This window comes from Halyomorpha halys, unplaced genomic scaffold, assembly GCF_000696795.3.
Source record: "Halyomorpha halys isolate HHAL.00 unplaced genomic scaffold, Hhal_1.1 Scaffold519.1, whole genome shotgun sequence".
In the NCBI taxonomy this organism is placed as follows: Eukaryota; Metazoa; Arthropoda; class Insecta; order Hemiptera; family Pentatomidae; genus Halyomorpha; species Halyomorpha halys.
This window is the reverse complement of record NW_027110043.1, coordinates 534,657-546,304: the sequence shown is the minus strand read 5'-3', so window position 1 is coordinate 546,304 and position 11,648 is coordinate 534,657. Positions and strand designations below refer to the sequence as shown.

At 30.5% G+C, this 11,648-nt stretch overlaps 1 protein-coding gene across 10 annotated transcripts in view; it reads left to right on the top strand.

The window, feature by feature from the left end:
* The window catches only part of LOC106683829 (2-oxoglutarate dehydrogenase complex component E1), an 85,010-nt gene that overhangs the window by 58,361 nt on the left and 15,001 nt on the right, over window positions 1-11,648 (top strand). For all 10 annotated transcript variants that reach the window (XR_010843648.1, XM_014425540.3, XM_014425545.3 and 7 more), the window contains 11 exons: window positions 677-856; window positions 1,533-1,713; window positions 3,371-3,498; window positions 3,768-3,920; window positions 4,263-4,491; window positions 4,595-4,696; window positions 5,817-5,993; window positions 6,070-6,183; window positions 7,619-7,970; window positions 10,289-10,436; window positions 10,547-10,701. Coding sequence is in view for 9 of the 10 variants with exons in the window: in XM_014425540.3 (XP_014281026.1) it covers window positions 677-856; window positions 1,533-1,713; window positions 3,371-3,498; window positions 3,768-3,920; window positions 4,263-4,491; window positions 4,595-4,696; window positions 5,817-5,993; window positions 6,070-6,183; window positions 7,619-7,970; window positions 10,289-10,436; window positions 10,547-10,701 (1,919 nt within the window). In the remaining variant the exon portion in view is untranslated. The remainder of the gene's footprint in view (window positions 1-676; window positions 857-1,532; window positions 1,714-3,370; window positions 3,499-3,767; window positions 3,921-4,262; window positions 4,492-4,594; window positions 4,697-5,816; window positions 5,994-6,069; window positions 6,184-7,618; window positions 7,971-10,288; window positions 10,437-10,546; window positions 10,702-11,648) is intronic.

The following is an 11,648-nucleotide window of genomic DNA, read 5'->3' as shown; positions in this document are numbered from 1 at the left end:
TAAGTTAATCGTACTTATTTGTGTTTTTCATTGACCGGACCCCCAACCATCTTCTCCTCATTCATCATCCACGGTCAACTATCTCTCATAATTATGATATCCAGTATAGTTCTTTGGGTAGGAAGCTGTGCTAAATCTTGTCATTTACAATCTTGACTGGTTCAGAATATTTTATTTTGACAGTGAGCTAGTATGCCACGTCAGGATGTAGACTAAAGTTTCTTAAACATTGCTGAGTCCTAAAATGAATATCTTAGCAGTAGTCAGTGGATAAATCATTGTTTAGTTCATTTGAGGTATATTGAACTTAAAAAGATTAATTCCTTAATTGACTGACATAAGTAGGCAATTTAGGTGTCTTGATAATAAAACAAAACTATAATTTGCCCTTAAAATAAAACAAAATGATATAACTAAATTCTATACTTAGTTATGTGAACTAAGTAGTTCATCTCTTAACTCTTAAAATTAAGAGAAGTTAGTCTTCCTCTATCAACTGATTTCACATTTTCTTCCCAGTGACTTTTATTTTTTAAGATGGTCTAAGACACTTATTGATTCACTGTTTTCTTAAAATTGAAGGGCTTGGCTGCATTATTATAATAATTCTGATTCTATTGTACCAGTAAGTTGAAAAATCACTTTATCTCTTTGATGTAATATTTCCTTATTTCAGGGGTCTGGAGATGTCAAGTACCATCTTGGAACATACATAGAAAGACTGAACCGTGTTACAAACAAGAACATCAGACTTGCTGTTGTGGCAAACCCTTCACATTTAGAGGCTGTTGACCCTATTGTTCAAGGCAAGACAAGGGCTGAACAATTCTACAGGGGAGATGGGGAAGGAAAGAAGGTTAGTATTTTGAGCATAAATGTTGTTTCTAATTTTATTGAATAATAGATTATGCAATTAAAGAAGATAATATGAAGGAGATGGTTTAGGGGTGTGGTTAAAAAGGAAGAAAAAAATATTTAACAACTATTTTCACCCCACTTTGTAAGACTTCATCACGGCTGTTGAGTTGAAAAACATCGAACGAGTCTGGTGGTTCTGGTGTTTGATGTTTTTCAGCTCAACAGCCGTGATGAAGCCCTACAAAGTGGGGTGAAACATTGGCAAATTTATTATTTAATTTGAAAAAATATAGTTAATCATTAATATATATATAAAGAAGATAATGTGTAAGTACATTATTTGAAGCCATGTAATGCCTCCCAAGTACTGAGTAATTATGTAAAAATATTACCTAAGCTCTTTGTCTTTTAGTACTTAGACATTCTTCTATAAATTTGACTGTGTTTTGAGTTAAAATAATATAGGATTAAAGAAATTATGTTAAGTTAATTAACGCTGATTAACAAGCAATGCTATAAGATGTTAAAAGTTGCTAATGGAAGTAAATTTTTTTTTTGGATTGTACTGGTTAACTAATGATATTTACTCACACATACATTCCTTATCACTATTACACAAAAACTTGAGTTTTAAGTTTCTTTTTAATGTTTTTTATAATATCGATTGGTGATAGGTTATGTCAATCCTCCTCCACGGTGATGCTGCTTTCTGTGGGCAAGGAGTTGTCTTTGAAACTTTCCATCTTTCTGACTTGCCTGATTACACTACCCATGGAACCATCCACATTGTTGTCAACAATCAAATTGGTTTCACTACTGATCCACGGCACTCAAGATCATCTGCCTACTGCACAGGTAATTCAAGATTATAAAATTAATGTATGGAATAATTTGTTTTAATTAACTGATAGTAATTTAGTTTTCATTTGTTTTTAAAGTAAAATCAGAGCTTCCTAAAATTTGAGTCATCAAAAATAGTAATTTTTTTGAAACCGAGATTGATGATCTTAAATATTATTGTAAATATAGAAATTGTATTACAAAAATAGAAAGCAAGTGTTTTCATAAATTTTTTTCCAAGATTACACAATTTCATACATTCAGTATAAATCATTTTCTTTAAGAGAACTTAGTAATGATCAGACCTAACATGAAAAGTCAGATTAGGTTTATTTCTGTCCTTAATTCCCAAAGTTTTGAAACTGAGTTATACTTGTTTGTAGTATACTTATTTTGACCAGATCTTTCCTAAAATCCAAAATTTGGGGGAGTCTGACCTGAAGCCAATTTGTGTTTGAACTATTAGAGAAGGGGTTTTGTAAAGTAAAAAAGAAATAAGCATTGACGTTATAGCTGATACTTTGAAGTAAAAGAAAAAAAAAACTATGGTAGAGGGAGGAGGGTGTTCCATTTAAAAACGAAAGATATGAAAGGTGCCCCTCCCCCCAGAATATAAGCATTAGTGATATAAGCCACAAGGAAAGTAATGAGAGAGAACATGCTGCCTTATCATCCACTTCAAATTTTCCTTCTTATTCAACTGAAATATGATCTTTACATAATTACAATTACACTAAGTTATAAATATTTGCAATCTTCGATGGCCCCATTTCAAAATTATGAAATTAACCTAATCTAACCATGTTTTCTTTTGGCTATCCCCTCATAACCATGTAAATTATACAATATATTCTAGAAATGTTTTCTCTTGTCCACTCTCTACATCCATGTTGATGTAAATTGTCCATAAATTGTTCAATAAATTCCTTTTCTTTCACTTAAGTCAATTTTCTTCAATTTCTCATATACAGCCCACTCAAAATTACTCCAACACTAATGTATAATGTTTTTCACTCATTATCCCCTGCCCATAAACATCACAAAGCTGACAATAAACTTAAATTTGCTTGTTATTTCGAGCCCACAAAAACCGAATCACAGACCGTACTTTACAAGTGGCAGGATTTTCTATTGCTGGGCACCTTTTGACGACTCACAGAGAGCAAAGTGAGGAACGCACAGTCCTCATTCTACAACAGCTTGATGGGTACTGAATGTAGGAACGTTCGGACACCACGATGGGGGCTCTACCATCACCCATTGCCACAATAGACCAAAACATCTGTTATTCTCTGGACAGGCCTCGTACATTGATATGATGTTATCTCTCACAGGAAAAGGTGTGTGGTTTTCAAAACAAGGTTAAAGTTTAAAACTATTTGGAACATCTCTATGCAACTAGCCTTGACAAATGGTTTCATGTTTTTACCAGGGGAAAGGGTGGAAGCCAGTGAGTTACAAATATAGAAGTTAGCTATAACACCAAAAACCCATTGATTCAAAACACTGAAACTTCCTACTCATCAGGACTTTTGATATGTTCATCAGTTGATTATCGTAAACAATATTGCTAAGTTTCATAACTTTAGGAATAATGTCCCCAAATCTGCCTAATTTGACTGGACTACCAGTATTTAATTATAAATAATTTTATATTATTTAACCTTTTCAGATGTTGCTCGTGTCGTGAATGCTCCAATTTTCCATGTCAATGCTGACGATCCTGAGGCTGTGATGTATGTTTCTAATGTTGCTGCAGAATGGAGGAATACATTCCACAAGGATGTTGTGATTGATCTTGTAAGTAATCAGAACATTCTATTTAATCTTTAGCAGTTGATTGTGAAATTATCAAGATTGATTAGTGTTTTTATGCACAATATTAATAGAGAAAATGTTATCTTAGAATATTATTTTAACCTTAAATTTGTTAAATGGTTGACATTTTTAAACTTTTTAGTTCAAAATAATTATTTTAAAATTTTGGCTGAAATTTTAATCCATGGTAGAATGTTTGCAAAAAAGTAATGCTGTTGGTATTGTATTATAAGATGATATTTATTTATTAGGTGAGCTATAGGCGGAATGGACACAATGAAGCTGATGAACCCATGTTCACCCAACCATTGATGTACCAAATCATTAAGAAACAGAAACCTGTTCTTGACAAATATGCAGAACAACTTATTACTGAAGGTGTAGTTTCAGAAGAGGAAGTCAAGGCAAGTATCAATGGGGTTTATAAAACTTTCAGACAATCAAATTTTAATTTTACTCATTCACACAATGAAAAGTAAGTAAGATATATTGATTTTTATTTGGAATCTTAAGATATTATTAAATAACTTAAAACAAAAAATTATTTTTACTGGCATTTTGTAAAATATTTATTTATATTATTGATTCTTATTTAATTTTAAGAAACTATAATATGAAAAGTAGTTAGTCTGTTCAAGTAATTTGTGGTCAAAAGTGCTGAATCTTTTCAGTAATATACAGACATGTATGTATATTATTGAAATGATGTATAAATTTCCTCCTTTTATAATTATGAATGCATACAGGATGTGAAAGACAAGTATGAAAAGATCTGCCAAGAGGCTTACAATAATGCCGCAAAAGAAACTCATATCAAATATAAGGACTGGCTGGACTCTCCATGGTCTGGTTTTTTTGAAGGGAAGGATCCTTTGAAGGTCTCTCCTACAGGAGTCAAGGAAGACACACTTCTTCATATCGGGAAAAGATTTTCTTCTCCACCCCCCAATGCTGCTGAATTTGTAATTCACAGAGGTATGTACATTGTTAATAGATACACTGTCATATTTTTTTAATTCCTCATTTTCCTTTCAAATATTTTTAATTGTGAAGTTTATTAATGTTAATTGTTTGACAGGTATTGAAAGAATCCTGAAAGCAAGAATGGCCATGGTTGAGGCAAGGACTGTAGATTGGGCTCTTGCGGAAGCAATGGCATTTGGTTCCCTCCTCAAAGAAGGTGAATTTCTATCATATATACTTTTAACTGTAAATTTTTAAATATAATTGGAATTTTTCAAAAACGAAACCTAATACCTCTGAAATATCCTGGTAAATAACTAACAAGTCAACGTTTCTCTCAGGTATCTTGCTGGATGCATTCCCCACAATAATTGCAGTACCCATACCACCAGTAAGACAGCACATTTCACATCAACAACCTCAGAAGACACATTCCCTAGAAACATGAGTATGTGTTTAGATGTCTTGGGGTGATGTGATGTGCTGGCTTTACTCTGTTTGATATGGTGTTTTATGTTCCTATGATTCCTGAATTGGTGCAATTTTGACTGGTTAGTTATTTACTGATATTCTATAATATAAATGGATAAATATCCATGCTGTTTCTAGTCTTGTAATTTGTACACCTCTGGTCAAATTTATGATCATCTTTTCGGCACTTTTTACAAATTTTAAATACTTCATTGCATTGAATTTATGTAATTGATGCCTTCCAGGGTAAAATGATTATTTATGTTTAAGTCTAAATGGAATGATATATTACTATGAGAATCACTATTGTTACTATGTTTTGTATTACTGTAAAAACTAATGATTTCTCTGTCTTTCATGTTATGCTGAAATCTTGGAGAAAATAATCCATTTTTCTATTTTTTATTCCTAGTTATTTAGTATACTTCTCAAGAATTGATTTCTGATTGTCAAGTACACTTCTCAATAGTTGATTGTCTGTCTTAATCTCAGCTACGAAATTTGAGTTCCCTCCTCTTTTTATATTTTTGTTTTAATTTCATTTCCCTGTTTAAGGAAAAGGTTATTAATTGGTTCGCTACTAGCATTTCTGAGGAATTGTCCATTCTATTATATAGAGTAGAAGTTGATCTAACTATAAATGGAATCAGACATTAATTGAATTATGAATAAGCAGTAAGGGTATCAGATAAAACAATGCTTTGCTTGATAGACTTTTATTTTATATGTATGAACTAGTTATTTACCTCTTTGGATGTATGCATTCAAGTTGATCATTATTAAGTGGATCTAGTATTGATATTATTCATTAATAATATAAGGTTTATTTTGAATATTCAGTTGATTGATTAGTGAAATGGTTTCAGGAATCCACGTGCGCCTCTCTGGTCAGGATGTTGAGAGAGGAACTTTCTCCCATCGCCACCACGTACTCCACCACCAGAATGTTGACAAAGCTACATATCGACCCCTTTGCAACCTCTACCCTGATCAGGCACCTTACACTGTCTGTAACAGTTCCCTATCAGAATATGGAGTTCTTGGTAAGTTTCTTAACACCTCGATATCATTTAATTTTGAACAAGTTATTATAATTAGTAATTCTGACTCTTTTGTTAGGTTTTGAAGTTGGATTTTCAATGACCAATCCTAATGCCCTTGTGTGCTGGGAGGCTCAGTTTGGAGATTTCAACAACACTGCCCAATGTCTCATTGACCAGTTTATTTCTTCTGGTAATGAATATTGTTAAACACCTCTTATTATATTATATTTCTTGATTTATACAGAAATGAAATTTGATACAATAGTTGATAATCAATAATTATATATTAGTAATACATGACCAAGTAATGTTTGAATGATTTAGTAATTATAATTATTTTGAAATTTTTCAATAGTTTGTCAAAATATCTTTTTTTTTTATGTAGGGCCAGTTAGCTAAATTTAGTTAGATCACCAAATACAACTGACTTATGATACAATTAGGAGAGAGTAAAATAATGGAATATTTATGAATTTTTCTGGTATTTTATCGGATCTGTCCTTTTCCGATGACAGAACATTTATTAGCATATCATTAATATAGAATTTGAAGATAAGTTAAGAATAACTCAGAAGTAAATACCAACCTGTATGACCTGGTAACCTCTTGAGGTAAACTAGGTATTAATCTGAATTCAGAGAACAATGTGTACTGAAGAGAATCAAGTCACCTTAATCTAAATAAGGTGATTGAAAGCAATATTTATTGTTTGGCCTGAAACCTATGATGTTCTTCCAAAAAACATTGCCTATATTTTAACATCCACAGTACACAATTGTGGGATCATGTGGATGATTAAAATTATAAAGCATAAAAATATACTGAAAGATACTTTTTGAGCATATTTGTCATTTTTTTAGAAATAACTTAATTTCTATTTTCTAAATTATTATTCAGTAATAATTTGTTTCAATAAATAATCATTCTAATAAGAATTTCTCGAATGAAAATATATTGTCTTATGAGTTTAATTTATTTGGCAATTAATATGAAATGAAGCTTTAAAAATATACTTACCTGTTAGACTCCTAGTCCGCTGTCTTTTCATAAAAGATTAATTTAGGGTTTCTAATTTCTTTGAAATTTGAAGATTTTAAATATATATAAATGCAAATGAATCTATATTAAGAATGTCATTGGACAGCATAAATAGTATTTTTTGATGCTGTTACCATAGATTTTTATGGTTGTAATTTGAAGATTAAGAATTTATACAAATTGAAGATATTATTGAATTTAGGTATCCATTATAAAAGTTACTTTTCCATGGCATTTCGTTTCTAAAAATGAGGGAAAGTAAAAGAAGAACTGTTATTACAATTTTATGACTAATATTTAATGTAAATCTAAAATATTTATGGTTATCATGAAAACTAATCTTTGTCTCTAATGGTCCAGATTGTTGAAGCAATATTAATGGATAGCAATTAAAAAAAAAAATCATGTTTTAATGTAAATTGCCAAATCTTTTTTGCATACAAATATAAGTATGTATATATTTTTCTCATTTATTTTATCTCGATATCTTTTTGTTGAAAAGTATTAATATTTATTTACTTTATTCCTGTACATGATTTGCTATGAAATTCATTCCAAGTTTTTAAAATGTCTTTGAAACTTTTTAGGCCAGGCTAAGTGGGTGAGACAGTCAGGACTGGTGATGTTGCAGCCCCATGGTCTAGAAGGCATGGGCCCAGAGCACTCATCAGCTCGCTTGGAACGTTTTCTCCAAATGTGTGCTGACGATGCCGACTACTTCCCACCTGAGTCCGAAGAGTTTGCTGTTCGCCAGTTACATGACATCAACTGGATTGTTGCCAACTGCTCTACACCAGCAAATTACTTCCATATTCTAAGGAGACAAATCGCCCTTCCTTTCCGTAAACCACTTGTTCTCATGACACCTAAATCTCTTCTTAGGCATCCAGAGGCTAAATCATCCTTTGACCTCATGACTGAAAATAGTCAATTCCTTAGGTAGGTTTTCCTCATATTTATGTATATTTTTTAATAAGTACACTATTTTCTTATTAGGCTCATTTTCAAATTCCTTGTGAATAAGGTAGATCTGGGATTCTAATAAGGATAAATACGATTTGCTAAGTAAGCTGTTTTATGTACTCCTTCAGCAATTATAGAACGCCAAAATGTGGAAAGTGGAAAGATTGGAAGACTTTGGACAAACATCTCAAACTTACCAAGTCTCAATGTGAAGGAGTTTGGAATTTGGTTGTTTGTTGTCTGGTTTTGAATGAGCAGATACAAGAATGCTAAATAAGGATATGCAGAGTATATAGGGATGACTTTTTACTGTTAGGGATTTGTACTGATTGGAACTAAAGAATAAAGATTTTTACCTTTAAAGCCTAATAAAATATTGCTTCTAAATTAGACCACTATTTACAATTCTACTACAACATACTTTCATGTCCATGAAATGAAATTCATCAACATATGGTACAGGACAAGATCCATTATTTTATTTATGTTAAACCTCTGTTCAATGGGAAATGGTTTGTATTCCTCTGAGATCCATTTGAAAGATTTACATGGAACTAAATAGTTTTATACTACTTTTATTTAAATTATTCACAGAACAAACTAAAATATTTTGTAAATATAGTGCTTGTGGGAGCTTAGTGCAGTATATTAAAAACAGAAAAAATGTAATACTTAGATGAAAGCATAGGAGTGACAGTTTAGTTGTGATAGTAAAATGTTACTGAGAAGTACCGTGCTTTAAGGAGTTGTTTAAAATGTCAATACTTTTTTTTTTTAGTATTTTGTTCAAATTCATGATTTTAGTTAATTATTTTTCAATAGGTTACATTATTCTTATATAAAAAATGATGTACTTTAAAGCAATTTACAGGAAAAGTTAATCGATATTTACTGATAAAAAAATGAAGAAATAAGGTTCCTAATTTTATAATTTAGGTTTTATTTTAAATAAATCCTAATAACTTAAAGTAGCCAGCATGAAACAAGGTGTGATATTTTGCCATTGTCAATTTGTGCTCCACATTCTAATTCGCCATTCATTGGTGGAAGGTTTGAAATCCTGTACCTCTTATTTCACAGTTCATTGTAATGAATTAAAGATTGCTCAATCAATTATTTTAATGCCTACACTATTCTTTGGTAATACTTAGTATCACTGAAATATATGTTATCAAAATTAAATGGATCTAGTAACAAGAGACAGTCAGTATTGTTGACTACTGTAGTTTCAATTATGGTTGAACTGATCTGGTTTTCACTATGTTTGGGGCTACAAGGCATAAATATCCAAATGCCTTATTTTGTACTGACTACTATAGAACATACAAAGAGTAATACAAGAAGATTTTTTATTGTTTTCTTTTATTTGAACTTTGAACTGATAGAATAGTCTTGTGTTTTAACTTTTACAAAAGAATGAGGAACATGTAAAAATATAACAGCATACTAAAATTTATATTGAGGCTTAAGCATTTATTCAAATTCATCGATTATTGTTAAATGGGTATTGAATTAATATTTAAAACATTAAAACTGATTTTATGGTGGCAGCTATTCTGTCAACTGATGAGCTCAAGTAATATATAGCTGTATAGGTATTAACTACTCCTTCCTTTCATTTTATTGATACCTCGTTAGTTTATTGCTTCATCTCTATGTTTTGTGTTTCTTGAGAGTATTATTTTTGATTTAAAAAGAAAATGTGTCTCCTAATGTGATAATCATTCATTCATTCAGCAGTACAGCTCAATGTCGTGTCCTGACCTCCCGCACCAGCCTCTTGTGCTGCTGCTGTTGAGCTCCTCACTCTTAGCATGGACCTGGCATCACCAGCCAAACTACCACTTCATCTAATCTGCGGTTTTCTCTTTGTCATGACCCATGAATAACCTTTCATTATTTTCTTTGGAAGTTCGTTCTCAGCCATCTAAGCAGCACGTCTGGCCTATCTTAATCTATGGAATTTTATAGACTGAACCATTGTCAGAATAAAAAATTGTTATTATTGTGCTGTTTAAGATCATGGAATTATAATTAAGGCTTTCCTTAAGCATATTTAATATGTTTGATTTCTTCATTACATAGTCTATTGAGGATATAATTGATTATTTCCTCAATTTCGTTAATTTAATTAATGTTATATTATTTTTTATTACTTGAATATTTTCTATAATTTTAAGAATCTTTTTAGATTTAATTATAGATAATATATGTGCATTCAATGTTTAAGTTTTGATAACATGATAGAATTAATGGTATAATTTGTACCTGTATTAAAAATAATAATGTTTTAGGATAATCCCTGATGAAGGCCCCGCAGGTCAAAATCCATCAAGTGTGAAAAGACTTGTCTTCTGCTCTGGAAAAGTATATTACGATATTTCTAAAGCCCGAAGAGAACGTAAACTAGAAGGAGATGTAGCTGTTGTGAGGGTTGAACAGGTAAGAGAAGCTTACTTTGATATTTTATCCTATGCTATATCTGTCAGGATTGTGGAATTATGACCAATTTTGTCATATTTTTTATTCAATGTGGAAAAATTCTTTTACAGATATCTCCTTTCCCATATGACTTGATAAAGGCTGAGTGCAGTAAATACTCCAATGCCGAGCTTGTCTGGGCTCAGGAAGAACACAAAAACCAAGGAGCTTGGTCATATGTTGCTCCAAGGTTTTCCACAGCTCTCAATAGAACTAGACCTGTTCGGTAAGTTAAATCTATTAATTTCAGTTCATTCACTGAATTGTTTAACTTTGAGTTAGTGATTTAACCATTGTATTAACAGGCATGGGTTAATGCATGTTCATTGTTTGCAGTAAATGTTTTACAAAAGTTACAATTAACTTATTAAGGTCCAACAAACAAATGGGGAAATAAATTTATTAGTTTTTTGTTTAATTTTTAAACTTCGCATTATCTTTGACATTTGCTGAAATTTTTGTTTTCCTAAATTGCTTTTGTAGTTTATTAACTAGTATTTTAATTTATAATGAATCATTTTGAATTATCATATTTATGCACTAATAATATTTATGTTATTTTTATTTAATAAAATGATGATTTGAGAGCTAAGATGTTTATTTAAATAGTATTCAATTACATATATTTTAATACACTAATCGTGGTTTGGCACTTATGTTTAAAATATTTTATTCACTGATTAGAAATAAAGTTAAGACCACAAAAAGTGATAGTAAAATAATTAATTGTAAATAAAATAATATTTTTGTCTTGGAATATCTAAGTAGAGTGTTGAGTTTATGTTATATCTTCATTTAAACCAATTAAGTATTGAACTAAATAATGATAATTTGTGGCACAAATATTTTATTTTTTCATAATAATATTCAATTGTCATTATCATTTATTATATGTAAAGTATCTAAATAGCTTGCTCTTTGTTCTAAAAATGAGACAACTGTGTTTTATAACCGAGCCGTTGAGTACTTCTGTTACTTTGTATAAATTAAATATTTGTAACTAAATTTTAGAATATTTTATGTTTTTGTTTGTCTTACTGGTGAATTTAATTTATATATTTTATTTTTCATAGCACTTTACTTTGACTGAAATCGTTGCTTATTTTTGTTAACAGACTTTAATAATTTTTTATTTCATAAAATTATAATTATTAAGAGTTATTTTTAAAATTA